The sequence below is a fragment of the Bos indicus genome, chromosome 18, assembly GCF_029378745.1.
Source record: "Bos indicus isolate NIAB-ARS_2022 breed Sahiwal x Tharparkar chromosome 18, NIAB-ARS_B.indTharparkar_mat_pri_1.0, whole genome shotgun sequence".
In the NCBI taxonomy this organism is placed as follows: domain Eukaryota; kingdom Metazoa; phylum Chordata; class Mammalia; order Artiodactyla; family Bovidae; genus Bos; species Bos indicus.
In genome coordinates, this window is record NC_091777.1 from 56,168,628 (window position 1) to 56,191,372 (window position 22,745).

Sequence of the window (22,745 nt, forward strand, 5' to 3'; positions counted from 1 at the left end):
GGATTTGAGGCTGTTCCCACCCCTTGGCCCTGTCGCGAGCCGAGGCCGCGCGGGCTCGTGAGCTGCGGCCTGGTGCGCGCGCTAGGCGGGCGACAGAGACTGAGGGACGCGGACGCCGCCGGAGTCGGAGCGAGAGCCGGAGTATCCGCTGCTGAGGGGCCGCCGGAGCCGCCGCGAGCCTCCGGACCGTCGCTAGGCCGAGGAGGGCGCCGCGCGGCGGGTGAGTGTGACTGAGTGGCCTTACCGGGTGCGGGGCCGCTACCCACAAGCCCCTGCGGTGAGCCCCGGTCCTTTCCCCGCGGCCGGCCCCGGTCCTTTCCCCGCGGCCGGGTCCTTTTCCCGCGCCACCGTCACAGCACTTTTTTGCATCCCTTATCCAGAGTTGTCTGGTCACTTAAGCTCTCTTTCCATAGCCCCTCTCCCCCTCAGCATTTACCCACAGGCCCTTGCGGTATGTTGCTTTTTTCTTGTCGCCTCCGCGGACCCTTACCCATAATTCATTTCGCCTGTGGGGTCCAGATCTATTACCCACAACCCCCTGGCTTGAGAGGCTTGCTACTTTTGACCCCCTTCCTTAATCCAAGACTTCCTGCGACCCTCGCCCCGTAACCTGTTATCCACGGTATGGGACCACCAGCCGCCACTGCCCTGGACTCCCTTTCTCAGGATCCTTGATGTCCCCACAACCGCTCACGGACCCTCAGCCCCGCGGTTCCTTGCCCAGGACTCAGACTTCACTACTCAGAAACCCTTTTTTAGTCTTTGTTTCCCTTACCGGTTTGGCCCGTCTTCACACAGCTCTCCCACCAAAACCCTCTTTCATTCAGATTTATTCCTTTTCCTTGTGACTTAGGAGCGCGCTGTACAGAACCTGTTTTGGTACTGAGATTTTTGCCTCTATTTCCTTCTTTTCCTGGGAGTCAAGGGGTTATAGGGGCTTCCCAGCCTATCTCCCCCAGCCCACCCTAATATAAGGCTTCTGCTCTCAGACTTGGCAAGATGACCCAGTTCCTGCCGCCCAACCTTCTGGCCCTCTTTGCTCCCCGTGACCCCATCCCATACCTCCCACCCTTGGAGAAACTGCCACATGAAAAACACCACAATCAACCTTACTGTGGCATCGCGCCCTACATCCGAGAGTTTGAGGTGAGTTCAGTGAGCAGACTTGGACCTGGGTTGGGTTCTGGGGGGTTGCGGGGCTGGATTGGAGAGTCCAGTGTCTGGCCAGTTTTCTAGGCTGGGTGATTATTATTTCTTTAGTTAGCTGCCCCCCGTTTTAGTCACGGCATGGGAACTGTTAGCTGTGGCATGTGGAATCTAGTTCCCTGACCAGAGATGGAAATGGAACCCAGGGCCCCTGCACTGGGAGCGAGGAGTCTTAGCCCCTGGACCACCAGGAAAGTCTCAGTTTTCTTGTCTTGATTGGGGTTCATTATGTATCCCTTGTTGAGTTTTTGTGACAGTTCAGTAGTTTGTGACAGTGACTACCAGTTGAGGATTCAGACTGTCCAGTTAAGTAGTCCTTGGCACATTTATCAGCTGTGTAACCTTGGACAAGTGGCAGATCCTCTTAGTCCTGTGGTCGCTTCATCTATAGCAAGGGAGTGTTTATATCTTCTTTGTTATAATTGACAGAATTAATTGGAAATTTTGTTACGGGGCTTGGCACCAAGTAGTCAGTGAAGGTCAATAATTCTTATTTTATTTACCACTTTTGTCGTTAAAGGGTTAACACCAGGTGATGTGCTGTTAAGATGGTGGTCTTGAGAATTTCAGCTTTGTACCCTCAGGACAAACATAAATAAATGACTTAGGCTCATGGACCTCAGTTTTTTCATTTGTGAAATTGGGATAACAGTCCACGTCTTAAGGTGATCAAAGAACACCTGAGTATGTTGGCACACAGCCAGAAGACTAACCCTCTAGCATGAATGGGAAAGGGGAGGAGGAGGAAGTTGCAGACCAGAAGTTAATAGTGAGATGACAGAAGATTGGTTCTTTAGTGAGACTTGCCACCCTCAGTGAACCGGTACTTGGAAAATGTTATTAGCCAGTTAAACTAATTTAATAACTGTAGGTGTGTGGCAGGCGAGGGTCATGTGCCAGTTATTTGATGGGAGCTTGCTGAGGCCTTTAAGAACTGCCCTGGCCCTCAGAGGGTGTCCAGTTGCTTATCCCTACGCTCTGCTTTGCTTCAGGCCTGGTTCCGATTCCTGTCTGTAATAGAGGATGAGTATTGTGATGTTCACAGTGTGATATGATAGAGGACTGCAGATCGATGCTCTTGATAAATGCGAGAGGATTGTTTTCTCTCTTCTAGTATTTTTAGAGAATACAGAGTTAAAGAAAATCACACGTCTAAGTTAAATAAACATAAAACTACTCTGTTAGATTGCTGTAGACGTTTCTGCGTATTTTGTCTCAGTTTCTCTACTTCTCTTGTCACAGACCAGTAACTGTTCACAGATTGCATTCGTCAACGGACCATGCTTTGATCTGCACTGTTCCCCTGCCTCCACTGGCCTGGGAACTGTCCATGTTTGTGTGGGCATGTGTGTAAACGTGCAGGAGAGTGTGGCCAAGATGTTTGTTATTTCTTGATTGGCTCTTCCTGGCTGTCTTCCCCTTCCTCCCACCGCTGTCACTCTTCTTATTCCCAGGACCCTCGAGATGCCCCTCCTCCAACTCGAGCAGAAACCCGGGAGGAACGCATGGAGAGGAAGGTATGTAACGTTTGCCTTCTGCCTCACGTCTTTTTTTTTTTTTGCATCTTACTTTAGGATGTTCCCTGATATCAGGGCCCTTCTATCTGTATTCAGTTGTCTACCTTTCTCCTGACAGAGACGGGAAAAGATTGAGCGGCGACAGCAGGAAGTCGAGACAGAGCTAAAAATGTGTAAGTCTCTCCTCTTTTCATCTCTTGTTCAAGCATGCTTGTGTTTCTCTTCCCCAGGTTCACCCCAGGACTCTTATTTCGGAATGTGGGCTGTTGTCAGTTCACTTTATTAGCCCCCACTATTTGCCAAGGCCTATATTTGGTTTAGGCTTTTAAACAGGAGAGCATGGAATAAGGGCAGACAGAAAGGGAGCCTGATACTCTGGGCTGCCTCCTGCAGGGGTCTGCCCTTGGACAGGCGGCCACTGCCCAGCTGGGTCTCCCAGGCCGAGGCAGTGAGGTCCGGACTCATGAGGCAGTTGTGGTTCCACCTCAGCTCCCTGGTCCTTGGGCTGGGAGTGCTTCATCCCTTCCCGGTACAGGAGGAGTCTGAGTTTAGGGGAGGGACATTGTAGTCATTAACCAGACTTCACAAAAGAGTCCCATATCAACCTCAGGGGGCCTTTTCTTATTAGAGCAAGGACTGTATAGTCAAAAGATGGGTTTTCCTCCCATGCTCGTGAGGCTCCGGTGAATCACGTCACTCTGAATCACATTCCCTGGAGGAGTCCATTGCTCATGGAGCTCATCAGACAGACACCTGACAACCGAATACCGGGGTATCTCACCTCAGCGCTCTGAACTCTGGCTTTCACTGCGTTCCTGTCTTCTTGGATGCCTCAGAGGCATCTTACACTGTGTCTGGACCACAATCAGGATTTCCTCTCCTCACCAGCCTGGTCTTCTTTCGATGTTTCCTTTACTGGAAATTGGTCATCCAGCTTTTGCAAGTCATGGCCAATTGTTTCTACTCAGTTTGCTTTTAACACCTTTTCTTGCTGTGTCCTTCGATTGTCACCAAGACCTACCCATGCTACTCTCGGAATGTCACAGATCTGAGCATCCTCTCTGTCTCCACCACCACCGAAGGCCCCTCTAGCCTGGACACGCAGTCTAATGAATTTACTTACGTCTCTGTCCCCCGCAAGTCCTGTGGGGCTTTTTGAGACACAACTCTTGATTATACCTTTCTCTGCTAACGGCTTTTTTTTTCCTCTTTGGGCTGTACCATGTTGCCCTCAGAATCTTTGCTCCCCAAACAGGGATTGAATTTGGGCCCTCTGCAGTGAAAGTGCAGAGTCCTAACCACTGGGTTGCCAGGGAATTCCTATATAGCTTCCTTTGGCTTTCAACTTAAAGACCAAAGTCCCTTCCCTGACCGCTGAGGGTGCATTCTGCCCATGCTCCCTCCCCTCTTGCTCCAGCCTGCACTGGCGTCTTCTCTTGCCTCTTCTTTCCCAGATGGTCTCCTGTTGCTGGGGCTCTGCCCAGGCTGTTCCACCAGTCTCGCATGGTACCTTGGTGTGTATACAACTGCCCTTTATGTCTCTGGCAGCATCACTCCTCAGGGAAGCCTTTCATGGCTTCCTTGCTCGGGTGGAGTCCCCTTGCACACCAAAAGCCCTGAGTCCTGCTGCAGCTTGGTCATTTCAGTCTGCGGGAGGAATTCACTGACGAACATCTGTGTTACATTGGTTCACAGTGCAGGAAGCAGGGTTCTGGTGGAATTTGCTCACCATTGTGGCCCCAGCTCCTGTAGGACCTGGCACACAGAGCTGTTGACAGCAGTTGACTTGGGGGGCTTCTCAGCTCTGTTGCTGGGGCATAGGCCTTGGAGTCTGACCCACGTGAGTTTAAAAAAAAGGAAAAGAAAATAATCCTGGCATGTTAAACGGTACTGAGGATGCAGTTAGTTGAATTTAGGATATGGGAGACTGTATATGACAAACTTGTGATCCAGTTTCCATAAATAAACATGAAAGCTGGGGAAGCAGGTGGGAAGGGAGTGGACCAAAGGGGTTAAAGAGTCAAAGGGCACCTCAGCCAGATGGTCATTGTGGAGCTTGTTCGGGTCCTGGTTTAAACGAGCCACCTGCAGAAAGCTTGTTTTGAAACAGTTGAGGACATTTGAACACTGCGTTTTGTTGAAGATAAAGAACTAATGTTAACTTTTTAAGGTTTAATACTGGTAATGTGGTTACTGTTTCTTAAAGTCTTTATTAGGTGTTACAGTGGTATTATATATCTGGAGTTTGCCTTAATATACTGCTTGGGATAGAGATGTAACCAGTGTTGCCATGTGGTAACCATTGAGGTTGGTTCGGAGGGGTTCATTATACTGTTCTTTCTTTGCTTAAGTGTTGAACTTCCCCATGATAGAAAAGGAAACAAAAAGGATGGCTCAAGTACAGCAGGCTTTCTCTGCCCTAGGAGCCTCCGTCCCCCAGTGCAGAAACGGGCTGTGCCTTGCCACCATTAACAGCTACTGTTCAAGGGCACCTTGCTTGTGTTTCGTGTTTTTTATTTACAGCTTTCAAGTGCAGTAGGGTTTGTTACTCCAGTTTTTAAGACAAAATGAAGGTCTGTGGAGTCTGGGTCCGCTTAGCAAGAGTCAGAGTTCTAAGATACTTCCTCGTTTTTCAACCCCACAGTCTAGTCCTTTGAGCCCCTGCTCTGGGCTGCTACATAGATAACCTCTTTGCCCAAGGATTCCCTGAGGGCAGAGCTGCCAGCAGGGTGGAGTGGCGCGAGGGTGTGTGCGTGCTGCCAGTGAACTGCTGATGAACCTCAGCTTATTGCCACCGTCTTAGCTGAAATTCGTGGGCACTGCGCTAGCTTTTACCTTGGGTCACGCTCCTGGGCCTCTTGGTTAAGCAAAAACCATAGCGTCTCTTGTGCCAGGGTGGTTTCCCTCTGTCTGCTGGGCACCTTTGGCTGCTCATGCAGAAGCTCTGCTCTCTGCTGTTTGGGCTCCATCCGCTCCTGCAGGCAGTCATTGGGTCCCCCATAATGCCACTGCAGTACCACCTACCCCTAGTGGTGCTGAAGTTTGTCTCCTGTTAAATACACCTTCATGTCAAATGGTATTTCAGTGAGGCCTTTCCTGACCTTCCCAGTAAAATAATGCTTCCCATCTCTCTGTTGTTACTAGATAGAACTGGATGATTGTTGGTCTTAGGTTGTTTACCGGCAGCCTCCCTGCAGTAATAGATGAGCTTCAGGAAGGCAGGGGTCTTTTTTTCCTTTTTTCACTGTTGTTACCCCAGCACCTACGGGAGTTTCAGGCACATAGTGCTTAACAGATATCTTTTGGGTGAATAGATGCAGATTGAGACACATGGGCACAGACAGTTACAACCCAGAGGGACGGGCTTCGGGTGAGGAAGTGAGGGGCAGGCACAGGGGTGAACGTAACTGTCCGAATCACCTGTGGAATTAGTTCTGTAAGAGTCTGGCTCTGTCTGCGGAGCTGGTTGGTCCTCAGTGGTCTGGCAGTAGTAAGGCTGGGAGTTCACGCCATCCGCCCCTTCTGGCCTCAGGGCCAGCTGTGGGTTCCTCCCTGAGGCCACAGGGCACGGGGAAGAAATCAGGGGTTGCCATCTAAGGGTTGCTTGATCTCAGGTTTTCCTACGGGCTGCAGTTGCAGGCCTTGCCGATGGGTGGCACTGTGGCACTGCAGGTGGCAGAGGAAGCAGTGCCTGGCAGGATCAGGCTGCTTCTCCAGAGATGCCCTTGGGGCTTAGCTACTCCCACCTGGGAGGGACTTGGGCCTCAGGATATGTAGGCCTGAAAAAGGGGGGCAGTAGGCTGGCCGCCATCGTGTCAGCTTGAAGTCAGTCTCATGCCTTCCTTTAATCAGCCTAAATCAGCCACTCAGATGAGGTCTGCTGTGCTTCAGGGCAGTTGGGGCTCAGAGAGGGGCCTACCCGTGGTGGCCAGGTGACCGGAAGTTCTGGGCCTGTGTCCGTCACTCTCTTTCTTGCTCTGTGATACTGTTGACAACATCTACTCACAGAATTTTTTTTTTATCCTGCACAGGGGACCCTCACAATGATCCCAATGCTCAGGGTGATGCCTTCAAGACTCTCTTTGTGGCTAGAGTGGTGAGTCCCCAGCTCCCAACCCCTGGAGCCCTAGGCTACGGAGAGCGTGGATGTGGACAGTAGACTTGGTCCATGGGGTGTTTGAGGGCTTCTCTCACTTCATTTCTGTCTCCTTGTAGAACTATGACACGACAGAGTCCAAGCTCCGGAGAGAGTTTGAGGTGTATGGACCCATCAAAAGGGTGAGTAGACCAGAGCAGGGGTGCTTGAGTTGAAGGTGTGCGGAGGGAGGGAGGAGGCGCTGCACCACTTCGGGCTTCAGACTCCCCGGCCTGGGTTTCTGTCCTGCCTGCACATCCATGCCGGAGTCTCGGGGTAGCAGAAGGAAAACAAAGAGGTCACGATTACTAGCTGCTGATTTAGAGCACAAGTCAACCAACTGCAGACTTAGTGTCTGTGAGTGAAGTTTTGTTGGTGTCCAGCCAGGCCCACTTGATTGTCTGCAGCTGCTGTTGCTGCGAGGCAGTCCGGCAGGTGTGACACAGACTGTGTGACCCTGCAAGCTGGAAATATCTGCTCTCTGGTCCTTTGTAGAAAATGTATGTTGACTCTTGTTCTAGAGCACGGCTTCATGTATAACGGACATTTTTTTCATTTGATTTAGAAGTTATTCAGGTGCTCTGGGCTCTAGCAAGGGCTTGAGGTCATTGTGCACATCAGTTGCTAAGCCCAAGGCCATTAGAGTATCAGTCACTCTGGGTCCTTGAAGGGGCCGGGGGAGGGTCAGAAGTATCTGTTGCTGGCATCATCCAGCCCAGAGCTGTGTGATTGATAGGGTGAGTTGTCCCCTTGTCAGAACTGACCTCTGCCTCCTGCCACCCACCCTCCAGATACACATGGTCTACAGTAAGCGGTCGGGAAAGCCCCGGGGTTATGCCTTCATCGAGTACGAACACGAGCGGGACATGCACTGTGAGTACCTCCCACCTGCACCCTGCCCTCTGGCCCTCTCTCTTCTCTGCTGCCCCAGCCCCTTCCCGTCGTCTGTCCCCCACCCCCTCCCCGCCAGACCTGACATTAGCGATGTCTCTTCTCCTCCTCCCTCTGTTTCTGATATATCTTTTTTTTTGTTTTTTATATACATGTTTTTTAAAAAACAAAAACCAAAATCCCCCACAACGTGTGTGTGTGTGTGTGTGTGAACCTGGGGAGGTAAGTGTCACACGTTGAACCTCAGGGGCAAGGAGGGAACTGGTGGGGGCTAGGGCGAGTTGGAGGTGGGGGGAGGGGTCGGATTTTCGGGGAGCCTCTCCCCATTTCCCCCAGCAGATTTGGGGGTGGCCAGGTTGCAGTGAGGACTGGCCTTTGAACCTGCCCTCTCCTCCCCCCAGCTGAGCTGGGGCTGGGCCACCCGACCCTCCACCTCCCCACCCCTGGCCCCCCACCCTGTTCCTCAGCGGGCAGTGGGCTGGTCTGCGTGTTCAGCGCCTGCCCCCACATCTCCAAAGCCCCCGTTGAGGCCGCGGCGGCGTCCACATGGGCAGGGCTGGGTGGGCGGGGGTGGGCAGGGCTGCGGCGTGTCCAGGGGCCGCCGTATTAATTGACTGTTCTTATTGTCACTGCAGCCACCACGCAGCTGGCTTGCAGCTGATGCTTACGCTCCCCTTACAACACCTCAGTGTATGGTTGGTATAAGGGTTTGTATCATGGGTAAGATCACTCAGCACCGCACACCAGCCCAGCTTAGCCAGGCAGCTCAGGAGCAGCGAGGCCTCCCTCCTCCCGCCCCCAGCCGCCCCTCCGCCTCCCCGCACCCAGAGCCCTTTCCTTGTTTGGGTGCCCTCTGTCCCTTCTGGCCCCATCCAGGTGCTCTCCGACAATCTTGCTGATCCCAGGAGGGGAAAGATGCTCCCCGATGGGAAAGGCAGCCGGCCTCTCCAGTTGGGCTCGGTTTAACCCCAAGCATACCTGGCTTCCCGACGGCCGTGGCACGGCGGCGGGAACACAGTGGGGCCAGGGCTCCTGGTGGAACCCTTCAGCCCTCCTTCCTCTCCCGGCCCCTGCCCCTTCTGCGGGCCATCACTGTGGTAGCCCTGGAGAGTCTTTTTGGTTGCTAGACTCGGGTGCTCTGCCCACGTCCTGTCTGCCGTGTCACAGTGGAGCCTCCCGAGAGGCTGTGGAGCCCAGCTGCTCTCCAGAGTGCATGGACTTGGGGATTGCTGTGGGAGGGGTCGAGCGACAGGCTGTGAACAGCTGAAGGTGCTGGAGCTTTTACTGAAAACCCTTCCACTGGCTGGAGACCTAAGAGAGGGAGAGAGAGCGAAGCCTAGAGATACACACGTCACATTTTTCTCTGCTGTTCTTCCCGGGTTGGGCCTCTTCTGGGGTTTGGGACATAACCAGAGCAGGGGTCCTTTGCTTGACTGTGTCCCCAGTCCTGAAATCCCTCCCCCGCTACCCTCCTCTGGGTTCAGGGGCCCAGCGGCCCCTTCCCTTTGGATCATGGGCAGTACTCCCATCTCCTGGACCCCCGAAGTTGTCCCCTTGTGTGCCAGCCTTTGGGCTGAAGCAGGTGGTGGGAGGGAGTGAGAAGTTCAAGGTGGAAAAGTCATTCCATGTGCTGAGAGGGGGTGGGGCCTGTGCCTAGCTGAGCGTGGATTTTATGGGGAAAAGCTGAAGGTGAACAGGTTTGCTAAGGCCTCCCTAGCCGCCTTTTAGAATTCAAACAAGATAGTCTTTTCAAGTTCCCAAGCTCTATGTTAACCCTGTCTCCCCGTCTTCCAAGGCCTCCATGAGGTTTCTTTGGGGTCCACCACTTCTCTGCCTGCCTCCAGGCGGTGCAGGAGATGTGGTTCCTCTCCCCTCCAGGGGCTCCCTAGAACCCCCTGGCTCCCTTCCCCGTAGCTTTAGCTGACCCCATGGTGGTGGGTGTGGGGTCTGTGCGCGTGCTCAGGTAAGCTTGGGGGCTCCAGGTAAGCGGTCCCGTGTCCCCCCCCGGGAAGCCCGCCTCCTCGCCAGGCCCCCAGGAGTTGCCGAGCCCCCCCCATCCCGCTCGGTTTGGACACCCGCAAGGCCGGCATCGGTAAATGGCACCTTTTTCTCTTCCTCTGGTTGTTATTTGGGGGGGGAGCGGGCTGGGGCGGGGCCGGGTGTTGTGGCTGGTTGAGGATGACCCCCTCAGCCAGGGCTGGGGGTTGGGAAACAGGGACATTTTTGGCCTCCCGAGAGCCCCACATGAGACAGCCCCAGGCTCGAGCCTGTCCTTGGCTGTGTCCTGCCCACCCGCGGGACGCGCCCCTCCCCGCATCTCCCCCTCTACTCCGCACCCTTCCTGAGGCTCAGGTCGGGCTCGGCCTCTCCCGGCGCGTGTTGCACTGGGGTGTGGAGGGAGAGCTGGGCTGGGGGCTGGGTGGGTACAGTCTCGGCAGGTAAGGCAGGGATTTTCAGTAGCACCGCACGACTCCCATGCCTCCCTCCACTTCCCTGTGCCCCACCTGCTGTAGGGGGCCCCCATAACCCACCCTCTACTCCCTGCCATCTAAAGATTTCTCCTGCCCCCTTCTGGTTCATTTTCTGTTCTGATGTCTGTTCCCCCATGCTCACCCTCCCCCAACAAAAACCACAGTAAAAGGAAACCGGTGTGAACTGGGGTGCGGAGTGGCCGGCCGGGCCTCTGCTCCCAGCATGACGTTTTAGGGTGCATGCCTGGGGTTGTGGAGGAACCCTCCCCCACCGCAGAGTCCAGCCTTAAGTTAACCTCCAGTTTCTTTGCAGCGACTTTGGCCGCCTTGGTGGGAGGGGGCTGCTCTGTCGAAGGGGAGTAGGCCTGGCCTGGGAGCCCAGGGCAGTGGTTAGGGTTAGCATAGTGGTTGGGAGTGGGCCAGCCCCCCACCCACGAGTGTTTGGGGGTGATGAGGAAGCAGGTGGTGAGATGGAGCAGGCCCCTCCCGGGTTGGGAGAGGGTTGTCTGGCTGTCAGTTGCCTGGCTGGCTGGTGGGCCTGTGTGTGTGCGTGCGTGTGCGCCGAAGTGTGCTGACGGGGACATGGCGGGTGGGGATGCCACAGAGCGGGGCCGTCGCCTGACTAGAGGACCCTCTGGGGACTCCTCCCCCTCCCCTTCCCCGCATCTGTTGCAGCCGCTTACAAGCATGCAGACGGCAAGAAGATTGACGGCAGGAGAGTGCTTGTGGACGTGGAGAGGGGCCGCACCGTGAAGGGCTGGAGGCCCCGGCGGCTAGGTGAGCGTGCCCTGCTCCAGCTGGGCTCAGGGTCCTGCTGGCTCCCTCTCCCTTCTCTTCCCGCCTCTGCTGCTTTCTGTCTTCTCTTCTCCATGCTCATATTCCTTCTCCTCCTCTCCAGCTCAGCCCCTCGGTCTCCAGCATTCTCTTGGTCTGTTTTTGTTTTTTATTCTGGGTTACCAGTTAGGAGCGAGAGTACTGACCTGGAGAAGCCAGTCTGGGATCAAATTCTGACTTGTGCACTACCTGGCAGGTGGCTTTCTCCCCTTTTCTGTCTCATTTTCCTCATCCTAGAAAGTGGAAATAATTGAAGAGCTCACTGAGTTCAGCGTCTCAGATACACAGCCTGGCAAGTGGTGTACAGTGGGGCTTGAAAAGTCATTCTGTCATCCACTTAGACTTTGCTCCTGCTCATCCGGCCTGTTCGTTCATTGATTACTGAGTAAACGCTGGTTTGATCACCAGCTGCATGGTAGGCTTCTAGTCAAGGATGAGACATACATGGTTGGCCGCTGCCCTCAAAGCTTCCTACCTTCAGTCCCTCGCACTGTCGTCTCTTATTGTCAGTTACCGTCTCAGTCAAGGTCAGGTTAATAGCAAGTACCAGAAAACAGTATACAGGGGTCTTTTGGTGTAGAGTCCCAGTGTCTTGGCCTTGTTGGTGTAGAAACCCCAGTGGTTTGGAGCCCAGAGACGGGATGTCTGTGGACCTTGAGGCCCTGGTGGCTGAGCCTGCAGCATCCAGAGCGGCCTCAGGCAGCTCTGCGCCTTCTGCCTTGTGTGCTTGCTGTCTGTGCGAGCTGGTCCCTCTGGCTCTCCCCACTGAGCCAGTGTGGCCTTTCACAACGCAGTCTTGCATGAGTCTGCGCTTGTGGGTGGGTGGATCTAAGTGGCTCAGCATTGGGCCTGGACCTGGGGCTGAGGTCGTGCCATCCAGACTTGGCTATTGAGGACCAACTCCAATGAGGGGGAGTGACCCAATTGTCAGAGAAAATAGTCTTCCCTAGGCAGACACCCTAGGTGGGTCCAGTACCCTCTGATCTTATTTCTGCCCCCAGCCCACTGTTCTCATGCTTGACTTGCCTTTACTGAGTATATCACACACGTATTTGCTGAGTCAACTCAATACATAGGTTCTCATCTTCCTCTCTGGTTTCTTTGAGTTGGAGTGAGTCCTTCAGAGTCTCCTGTTGGCCATTGTAGAATGCTGGAATCTCAGAATCTTCTAGTTTGATTGGCATTCCGACTTCCTGATGGTAATAGCCAGTGCATTTTGACCCAGCATACATGCAAAAAAAATACATTTAACGCAAACAAGAGTTTGATGCAACAGTAATTTATTTTTTCTACAGTATATACTAGTATTTTATATTCTGTTTCTTTATCTTTTAAAGAAACGTGTTGGTTGCATCCTGTCAGAGTTAGTGATGTGACTCCACTGCTGGGTTGTGACCTGAACATTGGAGGCACTGGTCTGTTTCTCCGCATACCTGCTGGGTGGCTTGTCCCCTGTTCGGATGTTTCATGTCCATGTCCAAGCTGCCTCTTTTCCCTTTTCACCCTCATTGCTGAAAGCTATTCCTTAGATGAAATAGCTTCACGAAGCTCCCTTCCAGGCAGTGGGGGCAGAAGGGTGAGTGAGAGGGCAGCTTCTGGAGTCAGCAGGGAGTCACGTCTCCGCTCTGCCCTTTCTTGCCGAGTCGCCCTGGGCAGGTGGCTTTTCAGCCTGCGTTTGTTTCCCACGTGAAGGAGGAGGTTAGCTGCTGCTGCTTCCGGTTGTCCTCATCTCCATTTGCTGCTCGTCCAGCTTTATATCCTGGCTGCCGGTCCCACGTCCTGATCGAAGGCTCAGTACAGGCTGGAGGGAGAGGCAGCTGTTAATCAGCTCTCTCTTGTACGTGCTCATACACACACATTCACACACAAAATTGGAAACTCCACCTGAGACACACGTGAAATCGGAAACTCCACTGAAGTTCTGAGGAGAGTGTGTGGTCTGTGAGTGGAGAAGGGCCTCAGCCGGTAGGTCAGGGCAGGCTGAGTGAGGAAGTGAGGTGTGGGTTAAGGTGCGGAGGGTAAGTGGGAGTTTAGAAAGGAAGATGAGACTCCAGGGGAACGTGTGAATGATCCCCAAAACTGGGCAGGAAGGACATGGAGACCATGAAGAGGTTGGAAAATGCCTGGAACCTTTAGAGCCAGGGGCCCTTGCCCTCAAAGACAGGGAGGAGGCCGGCCTCTGACCTTGGCTGGGGCAGTTGGGAGCCACTGTGGGCTTTGAGGGCGGGTCATGGCTTCAGTTAGATCAGGGCCCGGGATGACCGGGGGAGAGGGTCTGTCAGGGGCTGGGGCCTCCCCGGCGGGGGAAGTGAGCTCGGAGCCCGATGAAGGCGCGTCCAGCTGGCGCTGTGCCCTTCTGATCTCCGCACTGCCCGCCGTCGGGAGCGCCAGGGCCTCAGAGACACCGAGGCTCGGGGTCCCCGCCCGCCCTGACCGGCCTGTGTCTGCCCGTCCTCAGGAGGCGGCCTGGGCGGCACCCGGAGAGGCGGGGCGGACGTCAACATCCGGCACTCGGGCCGGGACGACACCTCCCGCTACGATGAGAGGTGAGGCCGGGCCCGGTGTCCTGGGAGCGGGGCGGTGAGTGGGGGAGCCCTGCCGCAAACCTCTGCCCACCTCATCCAGGCCCGGCCCCTCCCCGCTGCCCCACAGGGACCGGGACCGGGACCGCGAGCGGGAGCGCCGGGAGCGAAGCCGCGAGCGAGACAAAGAGCGGGAACGACGACGCTCCCGCTCTCGGGACCGGCGGCGGCGGTCGCGGAGTCGCGACAAGGAGGAGCGGCGGCGCTCCAGGGAGCGGAGCAAGGACAAGGACCGGGACCGCAAGCGGCGCAGCAGCCGGAGCCGGGAGCGGGCGCGGCGGGAGCGCGAGCGCAAGGAGGAGCTGCGCGGCGGCGGAGGCGGCGGCGGCGACATGGCCGAGCCCTCCGAGGCCGGCGACGCGCCCCCGGATGACGGGCCCCCCGGGGAGCTGGGTCCCGACGGCCCGGACGGCCCAGAGGAGAAGGGCCGGGATCGTGACCGGGACCGACGTCGAAGCCACCGCAGCGAGCGGGAGCGGCGCCGGGACCGAGATCGCGACCGGGACCGGGAGCACAAGCGGGGGGAGCGGGGCGGCGATCGGGGCAGGGATGAGGCCCGAGGTGGGGGTGGCGGTGGCCAGGACAACGGGCTCGAGGGTCTGGGCAACGACGGCCGAGACATGTACATGGAGTCCGAGGGAGGCGACGGGTATCTCGCTCCGGAGAACGGGTATCTGATGGAGGCTGCGCCGGAGTGAAGAGGCCGCTCACCGGCTGCTTGGACGTGTTCCTACTCTCCCTGCTGTCATCCTCTCCCCCACCTTCCTGGTCACCACCTAAATCTGCCAGCCAAGGGTAGGAGTCTCCTTATTTGTTTTGGTCTCTTGGATTTAAAAATAAAATTTCTTGTTGATAATGGGTGCTTGGTTTCTTCACTGCTCTTACTGTCTTCCCCAGGAGGTTGTCACCTTCTGACTTTAGATGGCCCCACTCTGGTTGGTGTTCCAGGACTGGAACTGTATGAACTAAGGCTGGGGCTAGTCCTGGGACACGCGAGCTGTTTAAAATAGGGTAAGGAAGCCCTCCTTAAGGGTCCTTGATGCCTTTGTATCTTCCTTCCTTGCTTTTTTTCAGCGCTCCCACACATTTCTTGTGGAGCTGTTCATACCCCTAGCTGGGTGCGGGGATGGGGCTCTGGGCCATGTTTTCACAAAGGAAGCATGAGAGCAAGATAAAAAGGTAAAGAGAAAAGACAGGCTTGTCTATAAGTGGTATTGGGACAACTGGCCGGCAGCTACATGTAAAAGAAAAAACATCCTCAATGCCATATACAAAAATAAGATGGATTGGGGCTTCCCTGGTAGTCCAGTGGTTAAGAATCTGCCTGCCAATGCAGGGGACATGGGTTTGATCCCTGGTTTGGGGATATCCCACATGCCAAGGAGCTGCTCAGCCCAGGTGCCACAGTGAGAAAGCACTGCGATGAGAAGGCTGCACAGTGCAGCCCCGCTTGCCACAACTAAAGAAAGCCCACATGCAGCAGGAGAGACCCAGTGCAGTGAAAATACAGTTTTTTAAAAAATGGACTGCTGACTTAAGTGTAAGACCAGGTATTAAAAATAAAACTAGAGGACAACATAGAACACACTCGGACATAAATCACAGCAATACTTTTTTGGAACCGACTCCTAGAGTAATGGAAATAGAAGCAAAAATAAATGGGACCTAGTTAAAAGCATTTGAACAGCAAAGGAATCAATAAAATGAAAAGACAACCTACAGAATGAGAAAATATTTTCAAATACAAACAACTCATATTGCTCAATATATAAAATACAAACAACCCAGCCAAAAATGGGCAGAAGATCTAAACAGGCGTTTCTCCAAAGATGACGTACAGACGGCCAACAGGCATGTGAAAAGATGTTCAGTATTGTTAATTATTAGGGAAATGCAAATTAAAACCACACGATCACCTCACAGCAGACAGAATGGCCGTCACCCAAAGTCTACAAATAAGTGCTGGAGAGGGTGTGGATAAAGGGAACCCTCCCACACCACTGGTAGGAATGTAAATTGGTATAACCACTATGGAGAACAGTGTGGCAGTTCCTTTAAAAATACTTTTAAAAATAACTCACCATCCCACTCCTGGGCATATATGTCCAGAAAAAATTACCTGAAAAGACATGCATCCCAATGTACGTAGGACTATTTACAATAGCAAGGGGAGTTCCCTGGCAGTCCAGTGGTTAGGACGCCATACTTTCACTGCAGGAGGCACAGGTTCAAAGAGACCTGCATGCCACGTGACTGAAGTGAAAGTTGTGTCCACTCTTTGTGACCCCATGATCGATACAGTCCATGGAACTTTCCTGGCCAGAATATTAGAGTGGGTTGCCATTCTCTTCTCCAGGGGATCTTCCCAATCCAAGGATCAAACTGGGGTCTCCTGCATTGCAGGTGGATTCTTTACCAGCTGAGCTACCAGGGAATCCCGAATGCCACATGGAGTGGCCAAAAAACAAAAAAGATAGGATAATAGCCAAGCCATGGGAGCGACCTAGATGTCCATCGACAGAGGAATGGATAAGGAAGATGTGGACTATATATGCCATAGAATATTACTCAACCATAAAAATAATGAAATGCCATTTGTAGCAACATGGATGACCTAGAGATTATCATACTAAGTGAAGTCAAAAGGAGAAAGACAAACATGATACTGTTTATATGTGAAATCTTAAAAAAAATGATACAAATGATGCATGCTGTGTGCATGCTAAATTGCTTCAGGTAACTGAAGTCGCTAAAGTAACTCTGTGACCCCATGGACTGGAGCCCACCAGGCTCCTCTGTCCATAGGGATTCTCTGGGCAAGAATACTGGAGTGCCTTGCCATGCCCTCCTCCAGGGCATCTTCTCAACTCAGGAATCGAACCTGTGTCTCTTATGCCTCCTGGATTGGCAGGCATGCTCTTTACCACTAGCGCCACCTGGGAAGCCCTGATACAAATGAACTTGTTTACAAAACGGAAACAGACTCACAGACACAGAAAACAAATTTATGGTTACCCAAAGGGAAAGGGAGGAGAGGGATAAATTAGGAGTTGGGGATTAATAGATCAATAGATACACACAACTATATATAAAACAACAAGGACCTACTATATAACACAGGGAACTATACTCAGTAGATCTTGTAATAATCTATAATGGAAAAGAATCTGAAAAAGAATACATGTATAACTGAATCACTGCTGTACATCTGAAACATTGTAGATCTGTACTTCAATTAAAAAAAACTTAAAAAAAAATTTTAAAGATGTAAAAAGATTGGGTAGAGGGACTTCCCTGGTGGTCCTGCAGCTGACTCTCAGCTCCCAATGCACGGGGCCTGGATTTGATGGATCCCTGTTCAGGGAACTAGATCCCACATACAGCAACTAAGACTTTGCATGCCGCAAGGAAGATGGAAGATCCTGTGTGTTACAACTAAGACCCAGCATAGCATAAATAAATAAAAAAAATAAAAATCAGGTAGAGTGGAGGGTCCTCACAGGGCCAGGACAGAAAATGGCCTCCAGTTCATGATGGCAGGTTCACCTTCTGCGTTTTTACTTCCTAATGATAGCAGAGGAGTAACAAAGCAAGGTTTCGTCAGCGGTCGAGATGTCAGCACATTTCTGGATTAAAGATGAAATAGGACAGTGGCGAGAACATGTCAGTCTGGTGGCCACTTGAGAAGGGAGCCATCCACAGACCTTGGCAGAGAACTTACAGAGGCTCAGGACTGCAACTTCAGGTATAAGAAGGCCGCTGCTGCCGCTGCTAAGTCTAGTCAGTCGTGTCCAACTCTGTGCGACCTCATAGACGGCAGCCCACCAGGCTCCCCCGTCCCTGGGATAGGAGACTTGAACAGGATTTGTACGCAGAACAATTGCACTCCGTTTCCACAATCAGAATGCCTAGGAGCTGGGCATTTGCAAATACAAGTTTCTCAGCCTGAAGGCAGAGTTGGCCTGATAATTAGAGGCAAACTGTCAGCGAAATCCAACTGCACACCCCAGTGTTGTTTTTTTTTTAACTGCCTCAGTTTTTACAAGCATATAACCAAAGATCCCAGACATTTGGAAAAAATCTGCCAAAAGAGACCACAAGATAAATAGAGAAACTGGTCCTGGAGAAAACAGTTTAGGGAATAATCGAAAAAAAAAAAAAAACAACTTAATTCTTCTAATTACTGTATTTTCATAGATACTCCAGATGTTGAAACCATACTTCTGGAGCTGGCTATGAAAAACAGCCCATTTTGGACTTTGCTGGCATAGTGTGAGTGCTACGTCACTTCAGTCACATCTTTGTGACTCTGTGGACCATAGCCCGCCAAGAGACCAGGTACATAAAGACTAGACAAGGGCTTCCCTGGTGGCTCAGCGGTAAAGAATCTGCCTGCCAATGCAGCAGACACAGATTTGATCCCTGGTCCAGGAAGATCCCATGTAGCTTGGAGCAACTAAATCCATGCACCACAAGTACTGAGCAGCCCGGGAACTGCAGCTACTGCGCTCCCTGACGTGTGCTCCGCAACAAGAGGAGCCACTGCAACGAGAAGTCCGCTTGCCGCAACTGGAGAAGGCCCGCACACAGCGACAAAGACCCAGCACAGCCATAAATAAATAGATAAAAGACTGGACAAAACATATAAAAGGAACTTGTGAAAGGCTTTGGGTAGCAAGCAATTGTAGGCCAGTTGAGGGGGTCTGATACCAGGAGGGGAAAGCACACAGAGGTGAGCTTCACATTCACTCCCGGTGGCTCAGATAGTGAAGAACCCGCCTGCAGTGCGGGAGACCTGGGTTCAGTCCCTGGGTTGGGAAGATCCCCTGGAGGAGGGCATGGCAACACACTCCAGTATTCTTACCTGGAGAATCCCATGGACAGAGGAGCCTGGTGGGCTACAGTCTATGGGGTCACAAAGAGTCGGACAAGGCTGAGCGACTAACATGTTCTTTCACTTTTCCCTTGAGGATATTTGCCAATTATTGTGGCAGGACAGACTCAAAAAAGTGGTGGAAAAGACTCAGAAAGTGGCAATCCTCGACTGGGCTGAGCTGACAGAGTTTGGACCAGACAGTGGGACTTGCGGGAGAAACTCCCAGATGGGGCACTGAGTCCCAGAATGGACATGTAGTCTTCCCCGCAGGCATCTGCCAACTCCTAAGCAGCTCACTGTCCTTTCAAAACCCCCAGGGGGGCTCATCAGAAAGCACTAAAGGAGGCTAAGTTGCTGAGCAGCCATGTAACCCCGGGGGAGACAGGTTGGGGTTCCAGGCCTGCAGTGGAGAAATGGCTGTGCTTGAGGCTCCCAGAGTAACACAGTATTGGAGTCAGCTCACATGTGAAATAGACCAGGCCTAAGAAAAACCTAAAACCAGACCTCTCCCCTGCCAGAAGAAAACTTAACTTTCTTTGGAGGAAGGGAGAGCCTACGTGGTCTTTAGTACGATGTGTGTGTGTCTTAGTCGCTCAGTCATGTCCAACTCTTTGCGACCTCCTCAACTGTAAGTCACCAGGCTTCTCTGTCCATGGGATTCTCCAGGCAAGAATACTGGAGTGGGTCGCTATTCCCATCTCCAGGCAATCTCCCAACCCAGGGATCGAACCAGGGTTTCCTGACTCCAGGCAGATTCTTTACCATCTGAGTAACCAGAGGCTAACCCTTAGTGCCAAAACTTAGCATCTATTCAAGGAGAAAAAGACAATAAGAACACGTTGGAATTATCAGAGGCTGAAATAATTATGTTCCCAAAATAAAGAAAAAAGAAGAATTTGACGAGATCTTTAAAACTGTAAAGTTTTAACAGGAATCTTAATAAAAAGTCTATTGGAAATTTCAGAACTGAAAACCATCTGCAATTAATTAGTAGACACATTTGGTAGTTGATTGACTTCCCTGGTGCCTCAGACGGTTAAGCGTCTGTCTACAATGTGGGAGACCTGGGTTCTATCCCTGGGTTGGGAAGTTCCCTGGAGAAGGAAATGGCAATCCACTCCAGTACTATTGCCTGGAAAATCCCATGGACAGAGGAGCCTGGTAGGCTACAGTCTATGGGGTCGCAAAGAGTCGGACACGACCGAGCGATCTTCACCATTGGTAGTTGATTAGATACTAGACGTGCAAGAGGAAAAAAGCATTAGAGGAACTTTCTTGAAGGACAAATCTTGCAATCTTTGTTTCCCCCCAACAATCTTTTTAGGAAGTTATTAATAACGGGGTATATACTTTACCGAAATGAGGGATTTAAAAAGAGATGATCCAGTTCAGCAGAGCAGTGGAGGGATATCCCAGGATGGCAGTTTCTTGGTCCAGATTGGAGTCAGAGGATTAAAGTTTACAAGAAGCTTCAGGATAAAAAGAGTCAATAAAGTATGTGTTGTGATGCAGAGTTTGAAAGAAATTAAGAATGCGATGAAAGAAACAAAATAGATAGACATTACAGGGGGGAAAAAATGGAAGCTGTTCAAGAAAGGAAATGTAATCACAGGACAATACTTGAGCTCATACAGCAAACAGTAAGTATCGAATACTTAGACATAATGTGAGCCTTTTATTGACTGACCTAAAAACTGGTACCATAAAACTACCATGGGAAGAGAGGGGAAAGGTTGTAAGAGCAGAAAATCAATATGTAATATATTGCTAACACCTAAAATTGAAAAATTGAGAAATGATATGTTACTTAGCTACAGAAGCAACGAGCGGGTGAAACAGCCACACCTTACTGCCTCTTGCAGTGAGGAGAATCGGGACGGGGACAGAGGCTGGTGCTTTCCGTTTTGTGTGTGCGTGTGGGTTGTTTTGTTTTTATTTTTTAATTTTCTTGGCCTCCACACACGGCACGTGGGATCTTCGTTCCCTGACCAAGGATCAAACCCACACCCCTTGCTTTAGAAGTGCAGAGTCTTAACCACTGGACCACCAGGAAAGCCCCATGGGGCTGGTGCTTTTCAATATTCATCCTTCTAGGTCATGTACTGCTATATTTAAAATGGATAACCAACAAGGACCTACCTACTGTACAGCACATGGAACTTGGCTCAAAGTCATGCGCCAGCTTGGATGGGGGTGGTTTGGGGGAGAATGGATACATGTGTGTGTATGCCTGAGTCCCTTTGCTGTTCACCTGAAGCAACCACGACATTATTAATCAGCTATACCCCGATACAAAATAAAACGTTTGGGAAAAGATTAAAATGGACAAAAATATTTATCCTCCTGTATTATTTCATTTTGTTTTAAAGTCCATAACTATGTTCTGTTCTTTGTTGTTGTTAAAATGAAAAGAGAAAAATACTATGACGGCAAGAGGGTAAACAAACCTGCTCCAGTCCTCTCACTTTGCAAAAACCCCTTTCTGGATTCCATCCCACTAATGGTGAGGTTAACTGAGGATGCACTTTCTGCATTCGATGATGGTTGAACTACAGCCAGGCTTCTCCAGCCTCGTCTGCATCTACATGTCTCTGACTCTCTAGAGCATCTGACACCACTGCTCACTTCCTTTTACAAAAACACTCTCTTCTTGTGGTTCTCCCAGTTGAGTTTTCCTCCTACCTTTCTGGCCATTCTTTGTCTTCTTCCTGACTTTTATACAATAGGAGTTTTGAGGACTCAGTCCTCAATCCTCTTCATTCTATATTCTCTTCTCTCTAGCATACTTGTCCACTCTTCTGGTGTTATTTACCACCTTGGCCTAAATTCTCAGAACTGCTTGCAGGCTTGGTTTACTGCACCAGCTCCTCACAGTCAAAATATCCACTGTCCCATCACCAGCATAGACCATCTTAGCAAAAGGCCCCACACGCACCTTAATATCCCCTTCTCCTCCGCCTCTCAGGCCTCATATACAATTAAGACACATCCAAACATCTCCAAATCTGTCCACATACCCTCCACGCCTCTGCTCATCACAGGATTACAGGGATGACCTCCTGATCTGTCCCCCTGATCCCAGTTTTGCTCCCATCCAATCCAGTCTCCACACAGTGTCCACGGTGATCTTAACATACACATGTGACCATGGCATTTTACTCTTAGGAGTTACCATGAAGTCCAAAATCCTCAGCATGAATAAGCCAACACACAAGGCAGTGCATCAGTTATATCCTGTCAATCTTTCCGCCTTCCTCATAAACCACTCCAGTCCTTACTCTGCTATCCTGCCATGGGGGCTCTTTCTGCCTGGAAAGTGACCCATGCTGCCTCTCTTGAAGATCTTACCTCCAAGGACTTCCCACCAGTGTCCCTCCTACATCGTCACCTCCCTACTCTCATATCTGTCTACCCGCCTCCAGCACCACCCGCGTCATAGAATAAGCTCTAGGAGGGCAGTGGGCTTAGTTGCCCTGCTCACCATTGTATCCATGATCTTGGGCCCAATGTGTGACATAGTTCAGTTCAGTCGCTCAGTCGTGTTCGACTATTTGAGACCCCATGGACCGCAGCACGCCAGGCCTCCCTGTCCATCACCAACTCCCGGAGTTTACTCAAACTCATGTCCATTGAGTCGGTGATGCCATTCAACAATCTCATTCTCTCGTCCCGTCTCCTCCTGCCTTCAATCTTTCCACAATGAATGTAGAAAAAACGGATAGAAAGGAGACAGACAGGTGAGGCGGGCAGGACAGACAGATGAGATGGAAGGTGGTGCAGACAGACAGAAGCTGCAATAGGAGGGGTCACTAACCCAACAGCCGTGTGGGGTCTGAGGGAAGGGGAGCGAGACAGGACCCGAGGCGGGTGGGCAGGCGCGCGCGCGCCGGGCCCCGCTTCCGCAGGGAGCGCTCGTCGCCGGGGCGTGGCCTCGCGAAGCCCCGCCCTCCTCGCCGGCGACCGGCAGGCGGGTGCCTCGCAGCGGCGGCGCGGACATGGCTGCGCTGGTGGAGCCGCTGGGGCTGGAGCGGGGTAAGTGCGCCCCGCGGCCCTGCCCACCCGGCCCCGGGTCTGCATCCCGGTATCCCGCCCCTCCCCCGGCAAGACCCCGGCGGGTGGGCGGGCCCGGCGGGAGTGGGCGGGGCGGGGCGCCGAGAGTCGGGCCGTCGGAGAGTGTGGGAGGGTCCGTGGGCGAGCGGGCCGGGGAGAGGGCGCCCGCTGCACGCACACCTC

At 52.3% G+C, this 22,745-nt stretch overlaps 2 protein-coding genes and 1 long non-coding RNA gene across 8 annotated transcripts in view; 2 read left to right on the forward strand and 1 right to left on the reverse strand.

Moving 5' to 3' along the window:
* Positions 1 to 14,492, forward strand: SNRNP70 (small nuclear ribonucleoprotein U1 subunit 70). 2 transcript variants are annotated; one of them, XM_070771448.1, is made up of 10 exons: positions 1 to 220; positions 990 to 1,146; positions 2,661 to 2,723; positions 2,842 to 2,896; positions 6,755 to 6,819; positions 6,939 to 7,001; positions 7,650 to 7,731; positions 10,896 to 10,997; positions 13,513 to 13,600; positions 13,707 to 14,492. In XM_070771448.1, exons 2-10 carry the CDS (start codon positions 1,000 to 1,002, stop codon positions 14,332 to 14,334), a joined length of 1,293 nt encoding a protein of 430 aa, XP_070627549.1. In that variant the 5' UTR covers positions 1 to 220; positions 990 to 999; the 3' UTR covers positions 14,335 to 14,492. The 2 variants fall into 2 exon arrangements, with proteins under 2 accessions (XP_070627549.1, XP_070627548.1); XM_070771447.1 differs by having other exon boundaries at positions 2 to 220; positions 13,680 to 14,492.
* LOC109571979 (uncharacterized) lies at positions 12,318 to 22,449 on the reverse strand. Of its 2 annotated transcripts, none has more exons than XR_011561643.1 (3): positions 21,994 to 22,449; positions 19,868 to 19,981; positions 12,318 to 12,855 (listed from the first exon to the last, which is right to left on the reverse strand). It is a non-coding gene; the product is annotated as an uncharacterized lncRNA (long non-coding RNA). The 2 variants fall into 2 exon arrangements; XR_002182714.2 differs by having other exon boundaries at positions 22,327 to 22,438.
* Positions 22,434 to 22,745, forward strand: part of LIN7B (lin-7 homolog B, crumbs cell polarity complex component) — a 3,684-nt gene continuing 3,372 nt past the window's right edge. For 3 of the 4 annotated variants that reach the window (XR_002182711.2, XR_002182712.2, XM_019978498.2), the window contains exon 1: positions 22,458 to 22,544. Coding sequence is in view for 2 of the 4 variants with exons in the window: in XM_019978498.2 (XP_019834057.1) it covers positions 22,508 to 22,544 (37 nt within the window). In the remaining 2 variants the exon portion in view is untranslated. Of the gene's footprint in view, positions 22,545 to 22,745 lie in introns of all 4 variants that reach the window. The other variant, XM_019978497.2, reaches the window with a different exon arrangement.